Consider the following 23,952-nt stretch of genomic DNA (forward strand, 5'->3'; position numbering starts at 1 on the left):
CATGACTTAATAAAAATTCCCTGGCTAGTTTGGAGAAAGAGATGCTCAAAATCCTGTCCATGGCCATTTTTTTGGTGGTATTTTGTGTTTTCACTTGGGCTGTGACTTTGGATAACAGAGTTTGGTTTAATTCCCAAATCAGTGAGTGATGAAGATTGGTTGTGTTTCTTTACATTCCACATTGGCATCATGGCCCTGGCACAGGGTGCCCAGAGAAGCTGTGGCTGCCCCTGGATCCCTGGAAGTGTCCCAGGCCAGGTTGGACAGGGCTTGGAGTGTCCTGGGATAGTGGAAATTGTCCTTGCCCATGGCAGGAAATGGGACTGGATGAGCTTTAAGGTCACTTCCCACCCAAACCATTCTGGGGTCCCAAAGAGTTTGTGTTGTTGGTGTGACAAGCACAGGGGCAGTTCAGGGATTCCTGGAAGAGGCAAGAAAAGAGGGAGTTATTTTCTGAGAACTCTTTGAAAATGTGTTAAAAGTCATTATCTGCTCTTTATGGAATACACTGGGAGCGGGAGCTGTAATGGATAAGTTGTGCCTCAGACTCTGGGCCATTCTTGTAATGAAGAGCTGTTAAATAGACCTGAGTACAAATAAATGGAACAAAACGATCTTTGTGCTCCCTTCCAACCCAAACTATTGAGGGATTCTGTGATTTACTGGAGTCAGGACCTTATTTCTCAAAAGAGCCAGGTCCTTTTTTATTGCAGAATCGAGGCAGGAGGGAGTAGTTTGCAATTTTTGCACTGTAGAATTTAATTCACCTGAGGCAGGGCCAGGTGCAGGTGAAACCCACGTGGCTGTTGGGACCCTCCCAGGTGAGGAGCTCTCCAGCCAGCCCTAGGAAGCTGCTCCACTTTGCCGTGGAGATAATTAAATGCTCCCTGGATCCAGCCAGTTAAAAAGAATGATTTCTCTTCCCTAATCCCTCGGCTTGGGCACTCACCTGGGACATGATTAAGAAGGTGAGAGTCTAAATGCTCTTAGGAAGGAAAGGAATTGAAAAGGTGTCACTCAGATGTCTTTTTCTCCTGCTCTTTGCCGGGGGACGTTTTTGCCGGGGTGGGAATCCCCACTGAAGGAGCTCGCTGGAGTTAATCCTCCGGGAGCGGCCGTGTTTTTCTAAGTGGGAAATGGATCCAGGATAAACAGACAATCTGCTCTTGGCACTCAGCCCTCTCTGCCTCCGTGTAATAAAGTCTTCCCTTCTGCTGGGTAGTTCCTCACTGGTTAAAGCCCTTCCAGAGCTGAAGGAACTGATCTCCAGCCCTGGAAATCTGATAATGGCTGTGATAAAGAAAGAGTTTCTGTTTGCACAGTGAGCAGCACATTGAATTATATTTATAATTCCATAAATTATTTAAAAAATGAGATCCAGACATTGAGAGTTCTAGAAATGTTCATACTTGTTCAAACTTTTGCTGTGGGATATTAAAGGTCCGCTAATTAAAAGGAGAGGGTGAACTGAGGACACCGTGACTCTCTGACAATATAAGTGGACATTTCAGGAGGAATTCTGAAGGAGGCACTAAGGTGAAGAGCTGGATGTCACTGAGAGAATCACATCTCCCACTCACATCATTTGAAATCCTTGCAGCTTCTCAGTGTCAGGCTGTTGAATGTTAAAGACACGCGGGTTTTTGGAGAACAAGTGGGCTTATTGTTTCTCTTTGATTGCTGCCTCTCCATTTTAAGAACTCTTATAAAAATGGTTTGATTAGAAATATTTCAATTGTTTTTTTCACCATACAGAGGAGTAGTGAGCTGGGTTGAAGCTGTGTTCTTTTGGCATTGGATTTAACCAAGTGTTTCAGACACAAACGAAATGGGATTATTCTGTTCTCACAGTCAGACTCAAGCCTAATGCAAAAAGTCACCAATGCCAAGATTGTTATTAGGAATAGCCACAGCACAAAGAAAATCCACTGTATTGTGGAAAGGCTATGAGGAAAATGAGAGGTGAATCTGGTAGGACCAGCAGCATTACTTCCTTTCTTTTCCCCCGAGGGTGAATATTGATTTTAAATCTATTCTAACAGTCTCTTAGCCACACATCTGAGGATATTTTTCATGAGGTCAGGCTATAGTTCTCAGAGGAGCACCATTATTTCCTTATTCTGGGAAAAAAAGGAGGCTGATCCTTTGAACTTCAGGATTAGCAGGAGCAGGCAGTGTTGACAAGGAGTAATTGCTGTTCAGTCAGGAGGAAAGGTAAAACCTCTGTTGTTTTTAAGTTCTTTAGGAAACTTTCCTGTGGTCTAAACCTATTCATCTTAGACAAGTAATTTGTTCCTGAGTGATAAAAACCTTTCATAACCTTCATGTTGGCTTACAGAAAATAAAAATAATGAAGTCAGAAGCCACTCCTTAATCTGATTTTAGTTGTACAATCACACACAGAATCACACAGAATCACTAGGCTGGAAGAGACCTTCAAGATTGAGCCCAGTCCATGCCCTGACACCTCAAGTAAACCACTGAGTGCCATATCCAGTCTTGTTTTAGACACGTCCAGGGATGGGGACTCCACCCCTGCTTGGTTACTGATTTCACCCCTAACTCAGGCTTACCACCTTTGGGGCTGCTCCCAGACAGCCCAGCTGCATCCCCTTCCCCCTTCAAGCCTAGTTAAAAGCCCACTCAAGGAGTTCTGCCAGTTTGTGAGCTAAAATCTTTCTGCCCTTAGCAGAGAGATGAAGCCCATCCAGTTCCAGCAGGCCAGGTGCTGAAAAGCTGCCCTGTGATCAAAGAACCCAAAATTCTGCCCGTGTCACCAACCCTTGAGCCACTTGTTGATGATGTGGACTCTGCTATTCCTTTCATCGTTTTTCTCTGCCACCAAAGGGAGTGAGCAGAACACCACCTGTGCTCCTGCCCCTCAACCACTTGATCCAGTGCCCTAAAGTCCCTTTTACTTGCCCTTTTGCTCTTTTCAAACACTTCACTGCCAGCCTGGAGTGTCAGCAGTGGGTAATAATCAGAGGGCTGAATCAGCCCAGGCAGTCCCTCAGTGACAATCTGTACCTGGGCTCCAGGGAGGCAGCAGACCTCCCTGTGGATGGGTCTTCTCGGGGTCTCTAGCTGGTCAAAGTGACTTTGAGAAAAGTAAAAAGTCTCTTTTTCCAGCCTGGCACTCGAAGAAGGAGTCAGAACTCTTCAGTTCTCGGTCTCAAGGTTGTTTATTGTATCTTATCTATAAAATTCTTTCTCCTGTCCTGCCGAGGTCTGCTCAGCAGGACAGTCAGAGGCACTCCTCCTGCCCCTGGGGAGGTGTTATTTTTCTATACTAAAAACTACATGTACAATATTTACAATTACTTTCCAATACCTATCACTTATGTTAGACACTGAGCTTCTACTCTAAACCAATCCAAAAGTGCCACCATCACCTAAAAGATGCTAAGAGGCTAAGAAGAAGGAGAAAGGCTGGACACGCCCAGATTCCTCCATCTTGCCCTCTGAACCCCCATTCTAGAAACCCCAAAATCTACTTTTTCAACCCCTGATAAATTCACTATCATTCTACTTAATTTGTCATGGCTTGCATCTAAGGTTGGTAATTGTTTTTTCCAAGGGCTAAATCAAAGGCACAGGGGTCTTGAGCTCTGTGCCAAGGTCTCTGAGCCCCCTGGGCAGGGTCTTGAGTCCTCCAGGGCAGCCAGAGGAATCTCCTGGGCTCCCACAGGTCTGGTTGACATATGGGGCTCTCTGTTCCCCTCAGAAGGGAGTCACCCACCATGATTACCCTTCTTTTCTTTTTGATGTCAGAGGTGGTGATCTGTCTGACAGATGAAGTGTAATTGGGAAGCTCGCTGGGCAGATGACTTTCTTCTGCACCCTCTGGCTGACCCTCTTAATCCAGGGCCTCATCCTTATTCTGAAGTGGCTCCTGGATACGTGATGGGGATCAGGAGGAATTTTTGTTACCTCCTGGACCCATTTCCACTCCCCTTCATCCACCAGGTGTGTCCTCCTATTGCCTGATGGTGGGAATCATGGGAGTCCTCTGAACTCCTGGTGGGCCTCCCTCAAGGATGGAAGGGCAGAACCCCACCAATCTGTTTCCCTTTCACTTTCCCTGATACTCCTTAGCCTTTCTACTTCCTCCCTAAGCTCAGCCACCAGTGAAGGGAGATCATTTTCCTGTTCACACCGCAGGCAGGCTTCTTCTGGAACGCTGCCTGGTACCACTGATAAACTCAAACACTGCACAGGAAGGGGTCTGGACAGACACATCCTTTTTGGAGGGTTCTGTTTGGCTGCATACACTTTCATTAACTGAAATTTTTGATCATGTAAAAACCATTACTGACGAAAAAACCAAAAAAACAAAACAAAACAAACCCCAAAACCAAGCAACAAAAGCACAGCAAAAGAACCCCATTAGCAGGAGGAAATCTGCAACCCTGCCTGTGCAAATTGCTGTGCCACGCCCACAGAGATGTGCCACGCCCCTGTTTAGGACTCAAATTGCTGTGCCACGCCCACAGAGACATGCCACACCCCTGTTTACTGCTCAAATGGCTGTGCCACACCCACAGAGAAGTGACACACCCCTGTTTGCTGGTCAAATTTGTGTGCCACACCCACAGAGAAGTGCCACACCCCTGTTTGCCATTCAAATTGCTGTGCCACGCCCACAGAGATGTGCCAAACCCACAGAGATGTGCCACACCCCTGTTTACCATTCAAATTGGTTTTGGCAAGAGGGACACACCGCTGGTTGTGCTCTCTCCTTTTTTTCCTCAAGCTCCAGCAAAAGTCCCAGTTTGGGCACCACCAAATTCATTATTTTTGCTGATCAATGGCATTAAACCACGAAATCTGGAATAAATTCCATCCCTGAGCTAAGCTGGCTGTCAGCTCTTGCTGAAGACCATTTCACTTTATTATTAAGCCAATTCTCTCAGATTTGTGTTTTTATTCTGGTGAATGGGTGGTCCTTCCTGCTTCCCACCATCTGAATTTGGCTTCAGGTAATGAGGTGCTTCCCTGGACTGTAAAAGGCAGAGAGGAATTGGGTCACAGCTGGGGACATCCTGCAGGACAGGGGGACCTGGCTTCACTCCAGCTCCCAGGAAACCTGGATGTTCTCTTTTCATCTCACTGAGCAGATCTTTGCTACGCTGAGATAGGGAGCAATTTGATTTTATCAGATCTAGACTACAGGTATCTCAGATGTGTCCTCTACTCCTCTGCATTCCACACTAAATTTAATCCCAGCCTTTCAAATCCCTTTTATCAGCTCTCTGTGCCTCATTTAGGTTTTGTTTCAGGTGCCCCATTAACTGATAAAATGCTGTCACACTTTGCCCCATCGTGGCTCTTTAATATTTCCCAGCATCCTTTTTATTTGTCTCTATTTTCTTTAAATTTAAATTTAAATTTCTCCTCATGCCTCTTCTGAACCCTCCTGAGTTACTCACAGAATCTGATTTTTCTTGTTTGGTGACAGCTCATTCAGGAGCCAGCACTGGGCCAGATTCACCCTGTGTGGAATTCCTTGATTCTGTTGAATTCAATGGAATAAATCGGGAGTTTGTGCTGGTGTAAATTAAATTAAAACCTTCCTAATGTGATCGAGGGGCTTAATTCATCCCCACCAAAAGGCAGATCCAGTTTATTCTTTTGTTATTTGCTTCTTATGATTTAATTGAAGGATGGGATTTTCTCCCCCATTCATGAATGTCTAATTTTTAAATTATAAAATATAAAACATATATAAAACCTAAAATGCACTTTGTTCAGGGGATTCTCACCCGAGAAGTCTGAGCACTCATCAATATCACTATTAATTAAAATTTAAATGAATTATGTGGCCAGATCCTTCAGAAGTTGAATCTTTCAAGAGTATTGTGAGTCATTAACAAGTCAGAAATGAGAGAAATTATCCAAAGTGTATCCGAAAAATAGGAATAATGTTTTTGTAAGTGCTGTAATATCTGCTAATCTTCCTTGTATTTCTGCTGTCATAAAATTTGAAGTTCAGCCAGGCTTTCTTTGACACTTTTGAGCCCGTTGGATATTGTGAAACAGTTTGGAAATATTTGTATGATCGTGTGTAAACACACCCTTGACCTTTGTTTTTATCATCATCAATATTATTGATACTTTATAGTAATGATAATTATTTGTTTTTATCATCATCAATATTATCAATATTTTATAGTTATGATAATTACTTAATAATCAATTATTTTATCCATATCTCCACGGAAATTAAACCCAGACAAGACAGCTTAGACATAGAAGTTTCATATTTTAATGCTTTATTTGGAATATTTCAAATATTTTGCTGGTTTTCCGTTATATATTTATTAGAATTATTAATTTTTTCTTCTTTAAGCTAACAAACTGCTGTAATAACATCACTGTTTTCTCTTTTCATCTCTCTGCATAGTTTATTTCACGATGGCCCTGTGTGAACAAATAGATTTAGTAGAGTTGAGATAAATATATAATATTGTGCAAAAAAAGATCAGGTATAAATGGTGCTAAATCCAAGTATTTTTTAGGAAAACATGAAACAAAACCAAAGGACTTGTGCTTGGAATCGCAGGGACAGAACCCTGAGTGTGCCCTGGCTAATTGTCACTGCTGAAATCTGATTTTATTTTGAATTTGCAGGCAGGACTGGGCACACCGAGGCCGTCCGGGTGGTGTTTGAGCCACAAAACATCAGCTTTGAGCAACTGCTCAAGGTCTTCTGGGAGAATCATGACCCGACACAAGGTAGAGTGATGAGCGAGCCAGTATTTAATTATCTTACTAATTACAGCTGGGATAATTAGTGTTTGAGCTGCATGGAAGAGATGAACCTTGAAATCACACTGGAGCTCAGGAATATGATTGCAGACATTTATTGACAGAGAAAGAGAGGGAGAGGGAGAGTGGGAGCCCAGAAGCTCTGAGTGCCCCTCCTCCCTTACAGCTGCCTGGGCTGGGAAAATTCCCACAGAGTGGCACGGGAGACAATGGAAAATTCTCTTCAACTTTGATTATGACAATTTATTCTGTAATTTCTTTTGTCTCTTTAATTGGAGTGTATTTCTTTGCATCTTCAAAATTTATACTATTCTATTTTATTTTACGTTACCTTATTTTTTAAATTTTATTTTGTTTTACTTTATTTTGGTTTTTTAAACCAAATAAAATTTAAAATAAAAATTTAAAAAAAAAAATTAAAAAAAATTTAAAATATAAAAAAAACCCCAAATTTTCCTTCATTTCGGTTTTATTTTATTTTACCTTGTTTTATTATTTAATTTTATTAAAATGTTATTATTTTATTTCATTTCATTTCATTTCACTTCATTTCATTTCATTTCATTTCATTTTTAAATTTTATTTTATTTTATTTTACCTTCTTTTATTTCATTTCTACCCAGGCCCTTTATCCTTCATCACAGCTTGGGATTTTACATTTTTCAACAGTACTGAGTGTATTTTGTGATTAGAAAAAGGGAGCAGAAAGGGTTTAGAGATGTTGTGCAGAGGCACCAGTGGATCATTCTACCTATCTGCCTTCTCCAAACCTTTGATTTAATTTATCCTTCTTGGCAGAGGTTTTGTGCTGACACGACCCACATCTGTGCAAACAGAAATGGGAAACTGTGTGCAGAAAACATTTTGCATGTTTATAGAGTTCCAATAAACCTCATCCCTTCTCCCATTTCCCAGAAACGCTGCACACAAGTAACTCATTTCAATATTTGAACAGCCATCGTAATTATGCCGCTTGTTACCGCATCTGGGAACAAAAAAATTGCAGATGATACCTCCAAAATGTGATGCCATCCCGGGAAAGAGAAACTCAAAGAGGGATCCAGGGACTATTGTGGATAAGTGTCTTCCACTGAGCCCAAAGTGATTATTGCAACTTCTGCCTGTATGGAAAGGGCTCGAGTCAGGAATTTTCTGTCTGCAGGGCCAGGAAATCAGAACATTTTGTGCAGTTCCTCTGTTGCCATCCCAGGGATCTATGGAAAGATTGCTGGGGATTCGAGGAGGGGCAAAAAAAGGATATGGAGCCCAGAAAGCTGCTCCAGTGCTGGGAATAGACACATGAAAGAGGGAGAACCCCATGCCATGGGGGTGGGTTGGATATAAGGAAAATGTTCTTTAGAGGGTGGTGGGGCACTGGAAGAGCTCCCCAGGGAGTGGTCACGGCCCTGGGGCTGCCAGAGCTCCAGCAGCGTTTGGACAACACTCTCAGGGACAGGGTGGGATTGTTGGGGTGTCCTGGGAAACCCCAAGGAATTGGATCAATGATCCTGGTGGGTCTCTTCCAATTCAGGATATTCTGTGATTGCATGATCAAGTCACCCTTGCAGGTACCTTGTGACAGGTTGAGCACCTGACCCCGAAAAATCAGAGCAAGCTGCAGTAGCTGGGAGCTGAAGTTTGGAAAGCTCCACTGTGGAATGAAGCAGCTTCACATCCCTCAGTGCAAATTAAACGTTGGAGTCTTTTTCCATCAACATCCTTTCGAGCCTTTCAGATGGGATAATCCATCATTTTAAAAGAGGGGCTTGATTCCAGGCAGGAGAAGGAATCCTGTGAATCTGTCGAATGCAGTGGCCCATGCTGATGATTGATGAGCTTCCCTTTCCCACCCCCTCCTTCAGAGCTGTGTCCAAGATAATTCATCTGCACAATTCCTGAAAAACTTGGAGCTCTGCAATGAGAAAGACCCCTTCCTGTGGCAGGGGTTTGGAATGAGGTGATCTTTAAGGTCTCTTCCAAAGCATTCCAGGGCTGTGTGATTCTAAGACCATCTCCACCCTCAAATCACACTGCTGGGCCTTCCTGGTTTTCTTGTAGAGTTTATGAAAGACATTTTCTTCCTGTCCTACCAGTTTTTGGTTTTAGATCATTTTCGTGCTCTTTTTTCCTTTGGATTATCAGAAATTGGCCATCACCAGAGGGTGGCTTCTTTCTCTCAGCCTGGAGAAGAGAATCTTCAGGGTGAAATTATTGAGACCTTCCAGTACCTACAGGAAAGATGGAGAGGAATATTTACAAGGGCCTGGAGTGACAGGAAAAGAAGAATGCCTGCAAACTGAAAGGGAGTAGGTTTAGATGGAATATTGGCAAGGAATTCCTGGCTGTGAGGGTGGGGAGGCCCTGGCACAGGGTGTCCAGAGAAGCTGTGGCTGCCCTTGGATCCTTGGATGTGTCCAAGGTTGGACAGGGCTTGGAGCAAACTGGGGTAGTGGAAGGTGTCCCTGCCCATGGCAGGGGGTGTGTGAGATGGTTTTTAAGATCCCTTCCAACCCAAACTATTCTGGGGTTCCATGGCTCTTATGGGCTGGTTGTTTTGACACATCAGGACGATTGGTCCAGGTGTCTCACTCATGTGTTTGGATTCATCCTGATTGCCAGAGCTGGGAACTGATGGTCAGGAATTTATGATTCTTCATCTTCCAGGTATGAGGAATGGATTTTTTCTGAAATAATTTGGACAACACCCATCTAATCAGTCTTTTGCCATGTCTGTAATCTTGACTTTGGCAGTGGTCGGGCTCAGCCTGTCGCCTACTGTGAACAGGATCTGAAGGACTTCAGGGTTTTAGGATGACTGAAGTTCATTATCTGGGCACACTGATATGTGGATGAAGTGTAGTAGTTGTGATAACAGGTCAGATAAACTCATCAGCTGAATTTATGATTCTTTCTGGCTCTAAACCAAAGTAAAATCATGACATTATGTCTTTATATCCTCATACAACTGAGGTTCAGCACCGTTCCAGTCTGTGCTTCCAGAAGAAGGCTGGATGTGGCAGATGTGTGATTCACTCTTGGATTTCTGGCAGCTGGGAAGCATCACCTAATTAGCCCAGGCAGGAGGCTGTGCTAATGTGGCTGAATTCCTTCTGGGAATGAGCTCCTGTCTCCATGTGACACACAGCCCTGGAGATACCCAAGTCCTTCACAGCTGTCTCAGGCATCTGTGTGGCATGGCAGAGCTTGGTGGAAACACTCCCAAACCTTCATCTAAGCTTGGAGCAACAGAATTTCCACGTGGTTCTTCCATAATAATTTGCCCAAAGTGAGAGCATCACTTTACCCCTGGAAAAGATGGAATTGTTCTCAGGAGACTTTGCATGCCTCAGCCTTGCACGGGTTGCTTTGCACAGGTATTTTTATGGTTCCTTAATGCTGCACCAGGAGAGGCTGGACACCAGGAGGAATTTCTTCATGGAAGGGGCTGTCTCCTTCCTCTTGGAGTCCCCATCCCTGGAAATGCCCAAGGAACACTGGAACTGGGCTTGGCACTCAGTGCTCTGGGCTGGTGACAAGGTGGAGATTGGATTTAATCTTGGAAGTCTTGGAGGTCTTTTTCAACCTAAATGATTCTGTGATTCTGTGATATTGTTGGTCTAATCTCAGTCCAAGAATTTTGCAAAGCTCTTCACCCTCATTCATATTTCTTGATTTGAGAAAAACCTGAACCACAAGGTCCCAATGTCAGATTTCTGTTTTGTAAGGTGGGGATGGTGGGAGGTCTCTAAGTTGGGATTGTTTCTTTGCCTTGATTTGTAACTATTTCCTACTTTTGTCTGGCTGTGGGAAATGTGGCTTTATGTAAAGACACTGGAAGTGAGAGTTCCCTCTCTGACCTGCAGTGTTTTTCTCCTTTGTGGTTGAGCTGCATGCACACAGTGAGTTTTATTCAGGCAGCCTTGTGGGAATGCAGGACTCAGTCTTCCAATGAGAAGACTTTGACTAAGATGGTAAATGAGAAGATTTCTTATTCATAAAATTCAACACAATCTTTGGGTGAATCCAGTGTCTCACACAGCAAGTGCTGAACTTCTTGAGTACAGCTCTCATTCAAAAATACAGAAGCTCAGTCTGTTTTATTGTTTTCCAGAATTTGAGGTAACACCATTTCACCTCTTCTACCCCCAGCACAGACAACGAACTTGTCTCATTGTTCTGGTGTCATTAAACATCAAATGTTTACATTCTGTGGCAGATTAAGACCTTTCAGTATTGGTTTAGTTGGTACCAAGTTGTTGAAGAGTGCAGACTGCCAGTCCCATCGTTCATCATTGTATGAGTGTATTAATATTCAAGAACTCCTGCTTTCCAAGCAGTTGTCCTTTAGAAGAGACTGACACCTCACTGGGATTCAAATTGTCTCTGGGAAGGATCCTGGCTCTTGTTTAGGGAAGCTCTGGAGTGCACAGAAGTCAATTGAAAAGCAGGAACCTTTGATCAAATCAAACAGTTGAAAGAGATCCTCCCTGATGAGTATCTCCAAAGTGTGGGGCCCTGACAAAGTCCTCCTGACTGTTAATTTAGGCTCTGTTTTATAATTCATTAGAATTGGGAGACTGAAAAAGCAACAAACAACCCCCTGACTTCTGCCAAGTGGCATATGGCTGTCATCTCTGCTCAGCCTCCAGTGCCCTGCTCAGCATTCCTGCCCTCCCAGGGATGATCTGATCTATAAGAGGATTGCTCTGGATGGCTCTGTAAGAGCTCGAGATGTTGTTTTCTTTGTCATTGATACAGAAAAGGGGGATGAATGGGATATGCAAAAAATACTACCAAAAAATCTTTGTAGATAATTTTATTTTTTAACGTTTGCAGAGGTGTAGGGCAAAGCTGGTATTGCCTGGTTTTTCAGTGGGGCCATCCTCAGAGTTTTACATTTTTTTTTAGACTGTAAGCCTGACTGTCTCCCTCAAGTTGCACCCTGACCATGGTCCTGCTGGCACCTCCTTGCTGTCTATTCAGAGGGACTTGGACTTTCAGCCCATCAGTTTTGTGCCTCTTCTGTATTGTCACAGTTTCTGTAAAGTAATATTTGACTTCCCTCTTAGGGAAAAGGGTGATTTTCTCCTCTTTCCCCAAACTTTCAGCCAGATACAAGCTCTTTGTGTTGACTCTGGCAATCACAAAGTTCTCTGCTCAGGCTGAAAATTAACCCTGCATGAATGGAAGTGAAACGTGGTTTCCAGCCAGGATTTAAATTGCCAGGAGCAGGGATGCTGGTGGGATCACCCCTCTGGCATCAGCACTGACCTGCAGTGCCTGAGCCAATTCCAAACCCTGCTGTGCTCCTGGTTGGGGAGGAATGTGTCATGTTGAATCAGATCAGGAAGTTTGGCTGCTCTTTGTGGGGTGTCAGAAACTATTTCTCCTGGCCTTTGGAAAAATCAATCTGATACCAGAGAAGAGTGTTTGGTGTGGTGCAAATGTGAGTCCTGTAAAGGGCTTTAATCTTGAAATTCTCCTGACCTGTGTGTGGGTGAAGTCCTTTATCTGTCAGGGATTTCAGCCAGTTCAAGGTGACTTTAAAGAAAGGCTCCTTCTTGCTTTCATGGTCTGTACAAAAGTCAAGCAGACAACAAAGCTAATTTCTTTTAAGAGCAGCCTGGTCTAGTGGAAAGTGTCCCAGTCCATGGTAGGAGATGGAACAAGATAATCTTTAAGGTCCTGTTGAACCCAAACCGTTCTGTGATTCTGTGAAAACGTGTTTGGGAGAAATGAAAAATCCACTTGCCTCCTTCAGCTCTGTTCTTTCCTGAGCACAGTCCAAACCAGATTCTTGTTTGGGTAGTTCTGCTCCCCACATTCCTCAAAAGTAGCCAATCATTCCCATCCCACAGGAAACAACTCGGGTACAGCTGCAATTCCTTGTGCTGCGTGCCTGTTGTCCACAAATCCCATCATTCTTCATTCCTTCTGCCTTTCTGTTTGGATTTTTGAGCTAGTGGCGGAGAGGAAGCCAGCACTCCACAGTTTTGGTCACTCTGACCACAGGATGAAGGACAAACCTGTGGCCGCTGCTGCTCAGGGGCTGCTGGAATTTCCTCTCCAGCCTTGTTATCCTTTGGGAATACCCAGAGAACCAAAGTCATTGTAGGGCATCTCATTCCCCCCTTCCTGTCAGGGACAAATCCTTATCTTGCCTGTGTTTGTGCAGGAAATGTAAGCAGGGCTGATGTTTTTCCAGCAGTTGAGGACCATCTGTCCTACAACAAACTCATCACCTGCCAGACTTGTTCAGAACATCTCTCAGTCCATATGTCTTGTGTATCCATGATAAAGAAGAAATGTAGGAGCCATTTCTCCTCCCCGTGACCTTCCAAACACGCTGGCATTTAGCCTTGGTGCTGATACAGGAGTTCTCCAGATTAATATCTGCTTTTTGTTGTGCTGACCCAGTTTGCTTGCAGAGGGGATATTTATTTCTCCCCAGCTTTGAAGGCCTGTACTTTTTTTAGACATTGCATAAGGAATCTATCATCTGCAAATAATTAAAATTAGACACTAGAAATGACATTGTGTTGCTAATGAGCAGATGTGTCTACTTATACCAGTGGAAGAACAGCTGTACACATAAAAAACGCTGCAGCCACCCTAAACCAACATTTGGTATTCTGCTACAGGCCTGGAACTCCATTTGGAGATTAAAGGCAAAAAAAAAAAAAAATCTCTCCCTGTAAAATGTAACCATTTTTATGTTTTGCCTTTACATTTTTGTAACTCGCTTCCCTTTATAATTTGAGTGAGATTTGTGAGTCTCAGATTAAAGCACCTTTGTCATGTATTTCAAATGTTATTAAGAGCCTTGATGGCCTCAGCATTATTACAAGGTGTAACAAAAACCAGTAGAAATACAAAATCTATTGTCACCAGGCATATTAAATATATTCAAAATAGAATTACCAGCCCCTCAGGGAGCCATTCTTGGTCCAATACTCCTCAATATTTTCATTAATGACTCGGAGGATACAGTGAAGAGGATGCTAATTAAATCAGTGGTACAGACATTGCTGGGAGGCTCTTGAAGGAAGTGAATAAAGCACAGCCCTGTGTTGATAAATTAACAAAAGCCATGGAAATCGATGTGCCAGGACACAATAAAGATAAATGAGAGGTGGTTCCTCCAGGGATGGAGGTGGTTCCTCCAGGGATGGACACTCAAAAGTAGAATTGGGTTGTTTGGTAGGAGTCTTTCTGTTGTCTTCTTCTAATTCCTGCTCTTTCCAATGAAATCCCAGTGGTGGGACAGTTGATTGATGCTGCTTCATCCCACCAGCAACAAATTTACTCCCCTGCCCAAAACCACCTCCAAAATACCTGTGGTCTGGGTTTTTTGAAAGTAGCAAAGTCTTTGCCAGAGTTGTACTTTGGGAATGCAGCTTCATCTCCTTCTTGAACTGCAATCTTGTGTTTTGTTGTTCCCACTCTTTGTGTTTCTCCAGGAGTAAACAGGCATTAAAAATAAATTGGTGTTATTAGGCTGCTTTGCATCCCCAGGAATTTCAGCTGCCGTGCCCTAATTTGCACGTTAGACTCTTCTTATCCATATAAATTAGAATAGACTTTTCCTGACCTATATTTGCAGTATAGGAGATGTTGTTTTCCCTGCATCTTTCTTAATGAAGGGGATTATTAACCAGAGCAGTGGTTTGCTGAGGTGGGCTGAACACTTTGCATTTTGAAGTGAGTGGTGCTGAATCAATTCTGGCTCAAGGGCAAAAGTCCTTCTGGACTCTAAATTCCTCATTCAACTACTTTTAGGTTCTTTTACACCTGACAAGGATGTGAGGACCATTTCCCCAGAACTACTGAAAGTTAAAACTCTGGCACTGTGGGAAACATGAATCCACCTGAGGGAGGTGAGGTTTATACTGGAAGAATGAGATTATATATATAAAATAAATATATTTATTTTATAATGTAAAATAAAATATCATACGGGTCCCTTCTAACTCAGAATCTTCTGTGACTCTGTGATATAGGAAGGAGATGATCTTTAAAGGTCCTTTCCAACCCAAACCATTCCATGATGCCATGGTTCTATCCATGAAGCCAAGGGGAATGTGGTGGGAATAACAGCATCTATATTTCCATGTGTTTCCATGTAGAATTAGGAGAGGGCAACCTTAGAAAGTCTTTTTCTGCAGAATTTTTTGATGGATTGTTCCTAATCCTTAGGCAAGGAAAACAATAGATGAAGTCAAAACAAAGAGATACCAAACATTGTTTTCTTCTTCAAATAATAGTGAATTTACTGTACTTGGGTCTGGAAATCTGAGGCACTGAAGCGTGGCATCATTAATCACAGTTTATGGTGATTATTAGTAGGCTTTTAATCTTTGTTTTCGTGTATAATTAGGTACAAGAGGTCAAAGCTGACTCTCTTCTGAACAACAATATTTTCAATGAATGACTGTTTTTCTCTGCCTGCAATTTCCTTGTGCATATTTATAAGAGCACACTTGTCTGTGTTTTGAGAGAGCAGTGTCCCATGAGCTTATCTGCTGATAAAAGCAAATGACAACACTATTATTTTTATTATCACTAATTATTTTTATTACTATTGCAACAGCACCTGGTGGATCAGAGTGGGCTTGGATTCATAGTGCTGGCAAATGCCTAAATTGAGGCAAAGCACTAATGAACAGCAGATAAATGAAGAGAAAGGAGAAGGGACATGAAGAAAACAACAGCAAATCTGTGTGGTTCCATAGCTGAGCCCATGTGGTAACTGGTCTGAATCCCTGCATTTTCTAATTATATTTTTCCTCATCATCAGTTGTTGTCCAGCTTTTGGCAACATCACAGCAAAGTTAAGCCCTGAAGAAAATCAGCAATGAGAGCCCAATTCTGGTGCCCAGACAGAAGTGCCTTTGCCATATCAGATGCTTTTAGGTATTATTCCTGTTTTTCAGCAGTTAGAAAATGTAGGGCTCATTTCTGCCCTCTGTCATGTCCTCCAGTCCCTTCCACACATTCCTGCTGCTTGCATTTTATTTGGGATTGAAGGCTATCAGGATCTCCAGGCAGGCTTGTCTCCCAGCACAGCCAGGAGTGATAAAGATTGAGCTAAATACACTTAAATTTAAATGTTTCCGTGGGCATGGAGGGGTTCAGCTTCCACAGGCGTGGGAAGAGCTGGTCAACACAATTGGCTCATTGATGCCTCACATTGAGGCATCAATGTTTGGTCAGTTTTGGTTGTCTAAACCAAACCTCAGTTCCAGCTTCACCAATAAATATGGCTAAAAATTTAATTCCCTTCCCATGTTCATAGAATCACAGAATTGTCTGATTTGGAAGGGACCTTAAAACAGCCCCTGCCCATCCCACCCCCTGCCATGGGCAGGGACACTCTCCACTATCCCAGGACACTCCAAGCCCTGTCCAGCCTGGCCTTGGACACTTCCAGGGATCCAGGGACAGCCTCTGGATCCCTGTGCCAGGACTTCCCCACCCTCACAGGCAGGAATTCTTTCCCAATATTCCATCTATCCCTGCCCTCTGGCAGTGGGAAGCCATTCCCTGTGTCCTGTCCCTCCATCCCTTGTCCCCAGTCCCTCTCCAGCTCTCCTGGAGCCCCTTTAGGCTCTGGAAGGGGCTCTGAGCTCTCTCTGGATCCTTCTCCTCTCCAGGTGAGCCCCCCCAGCTCTCCCAGCCTGGCTCCAGAGCAGAGGGGCTCCAGCCCTTGGAACATCTCTGTGTCTTCCTCTGGAATTTCTCCAGCAAGTTGAGGTTCATTCAGTTCCCAGACAGATTTTTAAGAGAAAGTACCTCTGAAAAAGCCTAATGCCTATTTATGGCAGAAAATGTCTAAAATCCTGCCTGAACCCAATCATTTAACTTTTGATTAAAGTGAAGTCAAGTTTGATTAAAGCAAAAGTCCCCTACAATAAGTTTAGTGCCATTAAGGATGATTTATGTGCATAATTCACTGTTCTATTCATCTGTTCTGTGCACTACTGGTAAATATGAATTTTCAATTAATAATTAGAAATGGATTAACACTTTTGCCTGCCAGTGATACTTGAGTTAACACTTGAGCTTTGTTGCACTCATCCAAAACAAAGCTGTTTTTTCTGGGTTCAGGTTGATGATGCGCTTCCTTCAAAGGTCAAAGAGCATTCAAAAATGCATTTATACATTGTTATATCTGAGGGAATTAATAAATAATGAATATACAGGGAACTTTTCTTCTAAACCAAGTCTTTCTGGAGAATTTCTAGTTTTTAAAAATATGTATAAAATATTTGAAGTGTTAGAGGAGCAATATTGTTACTGGTATGTGGATCATGGAATGGTTTGGGTTGGAGAAGACCTCAAAGATCTTCTAGTGCCAAAAAAAGATCAAAACCAGAGTTTCCTCCTTGACACTAAAAACACTGTATATTGAAAACTTTCTAAACCTTGTTGACAGTGTAAAACTTTTCTTTATTATGTACAAGCTCATTAATTCTTTTAAACCTCCTGAAGAAACAATTCTCTATTTAATTTATATTTCCTGCACCACGGCACCTTGAAAATCATCCAGAACTCTCAATGCACAGCACTGTAACGAAATTCTTTCCTATTAACATTTTTCTCCTTTAATCATGTGCCATAAAGAGTTTTACTTTCCCCTGGCAACTTTTAAGCTGTATGGATGTAATCATTAGAGTGAGTGATGACATCAAGCCAGGCTGACATGGTGCCATTGATTTTTACTAAATAATGATATGATGAGCTGGAAGAAGGAGTTTTATTAGTCTTAACTCAGCAAGGATTGATTGGGGAGAAGAAAATGACCAATCCGTATCTCAGGTTGCTGCAGGTATAAGAAAATAAGTGACAGCTGCAGAAAAGTCTATAAATCACAGGAAAAATTATGATAAAAATAAGAGCTATGAACTGCCCTTTAAAATTTCACTGGATGGCAGAGAAGAGTCGAAGAGACCTCAGCCATTTATCTCCATTATGCCTGGGATCCTCCGAGAATAGCAAAGTTGACGGATGATGCCATTACCTTTTTTTTATTATTTTTAAATGGAGGGAAGATAAGGAGTGGTGTATAAGTGTTACTTTCAAGTCATTAGAGGGTTGAGTCTTTGAAAGAATTCCTTGATTTAGCCAATGAAATAAAGTGTCTTTTGCTTTAGCTTTCTGTAGGTAATGTCTTAAACATCGGCTTTTTGGAAACAAATCTGCTTGTTTGCAGTTTCTGAAGGAAAAAAATACTACTGGGAAATATGTTTTTTTATTAATCAGAGAATCACAGAATGGTTTGGGTTGGAAGGGAACTTAAAGATCATCTCATTCCACCCCCTGCCCTTGAGTAGAATCACCTTCCACTACCCCAGGTTGCTCCAAGTCTTGTCCAGTCTGGCCTTGGGCACTTGCAGGGATGGGGATTCCATATTCCAGTCCATATTCCAGTCATTCAAACCAAAGGAGAGCCAGCATTTATTGCTTCGATGCCAAAGAATGTAAATAAGACCAAAACTAAGTCATTCCTACCCAGGTGCATCAGAAGATACCAAAGTGTTGGTAAGACAGGGATTTTTAGAGCAATTTCTTTGCCCATTATCTACACTTGGGCAAATATCAGCTTTCCCAGTGGCAGTGTGCTTACATTCCATGGCAGTCTCAAACTGGGAATTGTTCCTTTGACAGGATCTGGGAGCTCAACACAGCCCCCTCTTCTCTCCAGCTGCCATCCTCTCACCACAAATTTCCATTTCATATACATCAGAGCTCAGCTCTTGAGGGCTTTTTGTGGTTAATTGGTGCTCCAGGCTCTGCTGGCACACTGAGGACATTTTATGTTCTCCAGAGTGGTCAGGGCTGAGCTCTGCTGAGATGCTTTTGTCAGGCAGAGGGAAATTCCTGAATATGGTCCATGCCCAACATCTGAACACTTTTGGAGCTGCAGATGCCCTCATCTACTCTGGTTCTCCAGAGACAGGAGCTTACAGTGACAGCCCAGTGCTCACACAGGATCTGGGCTGTTGGATTTTGGACTTTTTTATATTTCGACACCACACAACCGTATCCAAACCCCACATATTTTTGTCTTTTTCCAGAGAGGTGCAAATTCTCTGTTTTTCTCTCTGTTCTAAAATCAGTCTCTCTATCAAAGCATCTCTTTGACAAGAGGATTTCTGGCTGTTCCCAGCAGATCAGCTGATTTTCTTTGTTTCAGGCCTCACCAGTGAGTGCCAGGCTGTTACCTTGGAGGTCTGTTTATTCCTGTTCCTGCTGCATGTGTTCCTGCTCACCTGGTCAGGGACACAGGTTTTGCCTTTTCCAGTCTCTCTCTTGCCCCACTGATATTGCTAAAGTAGATCTGGGTAAGAACAATTCCTTTATGGAAAGATTTGTCCTGCCCTGGCACAGCTGCCCAGGGCAGGGGTGGAGTCTCCATCCCTAGAGGAATTTAAAGTCCACGTGGATGTGGCACTTGGGGACATGGGTGGCCTTGGCAGTGCTGGGGGATGGTTGGACTTGGTGATCTCTGAGGCCTCTTCACCCTCAGTGATTCTGTTTCCTCAGGGTTGATAAATTTTCTTACCAGCTTTAAGAAGGAACCTGTTCAGTCCTGAACAAAAGGGAGGTTCAGGTCCTACTGACAGATTTCCCTGTTATCCTTGAGGAAAAGATTGATCTCCTGGAGCTACCCTAGAAACCATCCCTAAACTGGCAGGTTTGGCACATGGCAGGGGTTGGGATGGGGTGATCTTTAGGGTCCCTTCCAACCCAAGCTGTTTTATGATTCTGTGAAAATGTATTTCCTTGAAGTGAAGCACTCAGGAATGGAATGTGGCTTTAGGTACATTGTTCAAGAGATAAATGCTCTTTGTTGCTTGGTTGTTGTCTTATTTCCCACCTGGATTTTGGATACTTTGGCTTTCAATGGCCCTTCCAAGTTAAACAACTTTGGCAAGGCTGAAAAGCCTCATTTCTCTGTTTTTTTTTTTTTTTCCCTCTAGAAATGTATTTTTAATTTAGAGTCAGTTCTCCTCTTAACCTTCTCTTCAATAAATTAATTAAGCTGACTGGCTCCCAGATACTATGTCATGGTGGCACATGCAGATATTAAATAATCTGATTTTTTCACTCAGAGCATTGTGCATGTGAGCTCACACCAAACTTACACTTCTAAATTCATGCTGGAAACCAACACCCTCTGTAGTGATCCTCCATTTAGAGAGATTTTTGTAATCTCTTCCCTAGTTGGTTGTTAAACACTTTGTTAAGCAATAAATAGATTTGCAGAATGTTAATGCTTAAGCTCGAGCATCAATCAGCATTAACATATTCTGGCAAAATTAAAGCTTTCCTGGCCTGTCCTCATTTTATCTCAAATTGGCTTTACCAGAGCTCCCTGCCACCCTGGAAGAACTTCCAAAGGAATGAGCAAAAATATCCTCTGGTGGCACTCGTCTCTATTAAGCATTGATGAAGAACATTGTTATTGTTTTTATTGTAATAATACATTTTAACAGCTAAAAAATAACCCAAATTATCAGAAAACTCCAGAAGATGTTTTGGAATCAGATTCTTTCATGTAACTGTTGGTCATTGAATGGAAGTTTCTTCCTTATACATATTTTAAAACATTTTTGTGTCTTGTTTTTCATAAATATTTCAGGCAGTTTTTGTTTGTTTATTGTATTTCCCTTTAAATCTTTTTTTTGTTGTTGTTGTTGTTGCCCTGGGGAGTCCAAGAGGGATAAATCCATGATTTAATGAGGAGTAGTGAGCTGATGGCATCTTTTCCCTCCAGTACCACAGGCTCTTTCTCCACCCTCTGTCCTTTGCCAGAGGGTTATCAGGACATCCATTTCCTTTTCCATTTCATCTCCACAATCCCGACACTTGATGGGAATCCTCAGAGGGGCTTCTGCAATCCTAACACCAATCCTGATGACTTCCAATTTGTCTTGGATTGCAGCTTTTTAGGGGGACTGTTTGCTGGTGTGCATGAACTTGGGGGAGTGAAAAAGTTGTAGTTTCTTAAGCAAAGTCAAAATTAACACATTTTACTCCAGCAAAGCGTAAAGTTGGGTTCTTGAACACAAAACTGGGAAGAAGGGGAGAAAGGCAGTGATAACAAAGCTGCCAATGCAGCTGCAGAAGTGCATGTCCAGGTAATTCTTCATGCTAAAGCTGCTCTGAGGCTGTTTGAGTTTAGGGAATGATCCACAGCAAAGCTGGCTGGAGAGAATGGGAATGGGAATCAGCAGTGGCTTCCCAGGATTGCAGTGCCGAACCAGATCCAGGCTTGTCACCTGAGGGGACAGTTGTCACCTCTCTGCTTTTGCCCAGTGTTTTGTAGCTTTGGAGGGAGTATCCATCCCATATTTTGCAAATTTGTACATGAACATCAGATCTTTTGAGGGGGTTACATATACCAGCAGAAATATCACAAAATCCTGGTGCCAAAATTGCCCATCCAGCCTGATCTTGAACTCCTCAAGGGATGGGGAGTCCACAAGCTCTCTGGGCAGCCTGTCCCAAAAATGCCTATTTTTCTCCAAAAGTATTTTGTGTCTTTCTCCCATTAAGTTGTATTCCCACAGCACAAGAAAGATTATAAGCGCTTGATAAAATCAACATTTTTTTGGTTACCATTTGCATGGTCCAAAATCAGGTTTTTTTGAGAATGGCATGATTACAGTGTCTGCAGATTAATTATTTAAGGTTTGACATCTGTATTTGACTCCTGTGTGATGGAACAAAACCGTAAAATGCTCATATTTCATTTTCATGACATTTAAAAAGCGATATCAGCATTGAATCCCTTCAGGACTCTTTAACCAAAGACTTGGACTCCCTAAAACTCCCTGCTGAGTGTGCATGGCAGAAACTCTGCTAATCCAGCTGTGTGTAGCATCCTGAATTTACTGGGGGTGTCCCATGGCAGGGAGTTGAAATGAGATGAGCTTTAAGGTCTCTCCCAACCCAACCCAACCCAACCCAACCCAATCCAATCCAACCCAACTCAACCCAATCCAATCCAACCCAATCCAACCCAACCCAACCCAACAAAACCCAACCCAATCCAATCCAATCCAATCCAATCCAATCCAATCCAATCCAATCCAATCCAATCCAACCCAACCTAACCCAATCCAACCCAATCCAATCCAACCCAACCCAACACAACCCAACCCAACCCAACCCAACCAATCCAACCCAATCCAACCCAATCCAACCCAACCCAACACAACCCAACCCAACCTAACCAATCCAACCCAACCCAATCCAACCCAATCCAACCCAACCCAACCCAACCCCACCCACACTGGGATTCTGTGGAATGGGGGTGTTTGGACTTCTCCCAGCCCCCAGGGAGGGAGGGAGGCTGATCCCCCTGCCTTGTGTCCCCCCAGGGATGCGGCAGGGGAACGACGTTGGCACTCAGTACCGCTCGGCCATCTACACCTTCTCCCAGGAACAGATGGAAGCTGCCCTGAGATCCAAGGAAGAATATCAGAAGGTAACACTGGGCAGGGGGTGGAATGGCTTCACCTGTGAGCACACAGTCACAGATGTCACCAATTAACACAAAATCACTCCCTGAGCGTTGCACTCTCTGTGCTGCTGTTGTAGCTCCTCAGTCCAATGCCCAGCTTGCATCATAGTTGCTTTAAATTCCAACTTTTAGGGGTTTTTTTTCTGTGTGAGTCATTATATAACCATGCAGAGAGAGAAACAGTTCCTTGTGCAGAGATATTTTGAGTTTCTTCCACGGATTTATTTAATGTGGGTTCACCAGAACAGAAATCTGTGAATTTAAAGCTATTCAAGCTTCTCTGGACCCCAAACCCTGAAGGGTGAACCCCACATCCCAGATCCAAGAGTTCCTGAACATTGGTGATCAATAACTGAGCTGGATGACTCAGGATCACCCACCTGATGCTTATGAGATGCTTCTATCAAGCCTTTCCATAAATGTCTTGGCTGAGGTGGGACAGCTTGTGACTTACTGAGAGTATTTGCTGTGACACAAGGATTTGTGTGAGGGAAGATCCACCAATTCCCTTTCTTACACTGAGTTTTTCCCTGTTTTCTAGGGAAGATGGATTCTGTCTCTTCCCAAAGGCAGAGGGATTAGAATCCTGCAGTCTTGTTGCACTGTGGTGCTGCCCAGTGCTCTGCAAAATCCAGATCCTGCAGCAGAAAAATGTTAATTATTCTAATTTATATGAAAAAAACACACTCACCTGGGACATCAGGGCAGTAAACTTAAGTAGTACCAAAAGACAATCAATGTTCATTATATTTAATTATACAATCACCTCACAGGTGTTACATTAAAGAAGCAGGAGTTTTGGTGTATATTTGATGTTAAAAGTAAAAAGCTCTTTTTACATCAGCCAGAAGGCCCCAAAAGGCAGCAGATTGTTTTTTACCATTGTGGGTATGACTGGGTGAGCTCTTAGGACTGGCTCCTACTTACAGTTGGAATTATTTTGAATGCAAAGAGGTGCTCAGGACTGCAGGTAAGTGATTTCCAGATCTGATAACTCTGTGTAAATGAAGTGCTCAATGACTTATATTTCTCATGGGGATAAGTCACTCTTGCAGGTGTTTATCTGGTGGTTTTGGAAGACATTTATCATTGAAGACTTCTTTTTACTCATTATTTACCTCAGATCCACTGCTTTTCCAAATTCCTTTTATTCCTTTCCTTTAGCATCTGCTGACCAATATCACCCTGCAAATCTTACAGCTTTAATTTGCTTTCCCAACTCTATTATCCTCTGCTGTTATTTGTCATTAAATAAATACTGACATGAGAGCAAAATTGCCATGTGTGAGATTGCAATATGATATTACAGAAATTTCCATCATCAAATAGATTTCCTTAATGGCACCATTTAAAATTTACCTACTTTGAAAAGTGTGTGTAATTAGTACATTTATATAATTAGGCACAACTGTAAGTGAGCACATGTAGAGTTTGTTTTTGCACTGAAGTGGGGAAGGAAGGGACGGTGTTGCCAGCTAAGGAAACCCAGCAAATATGCACTGAAATTCCTCAGGGATGTGTGATTCCCATGTATTATTAACAACAATATCTCCAATATTATCTACTGGGGTATTGCAGGAGCAGTGGAATGGTTGTGTGGGAAACACACTGAGCAAACAATTTGTTCAGGAATCCCTTTTCATATTAAATGC

The 23,952-nt window shown here is 42.7% G+C and overlaps 1 protein-coding gene across 1 annotated transcript in view; it reads left to right on the top strand.

The window, feature by feature from the left end:
- The window catches only part of MSRA (methionine sulfoxide reductase A), a 235,343-nt gene that overhangs the window by 131,928 nt on the left and 79,463 nt on the right, over positions 1-23,952 (top strand). The window contains exons 4-5 of the mRNA XM_084202547.1: positions 6,631-6,735; positions 22,158-22,264. Of these exons, the coding sequence (XP_084058673.1) occupies positions 6,631-6,735; positions 22,158-22,264 (212 nt within the window). The remainder of the gene's footprint in view (positions 1-6,630; positions 6,736-22,157; positions 22,265-23,952) is intronic.

The sequence above is a fragment of the Fringilla coelebs genome (genome assembly GCF_963513975.1).
Source record: "Fringilla coelebs genome assembly, chromosome: 3".
In the NCBI taxonomy this organism is placed as follows: Eukaryota; Metazoa; Chordata; class Aves; order Passeriformes; family Fringillidae; genus Fringilla; species Fringilla coelebs.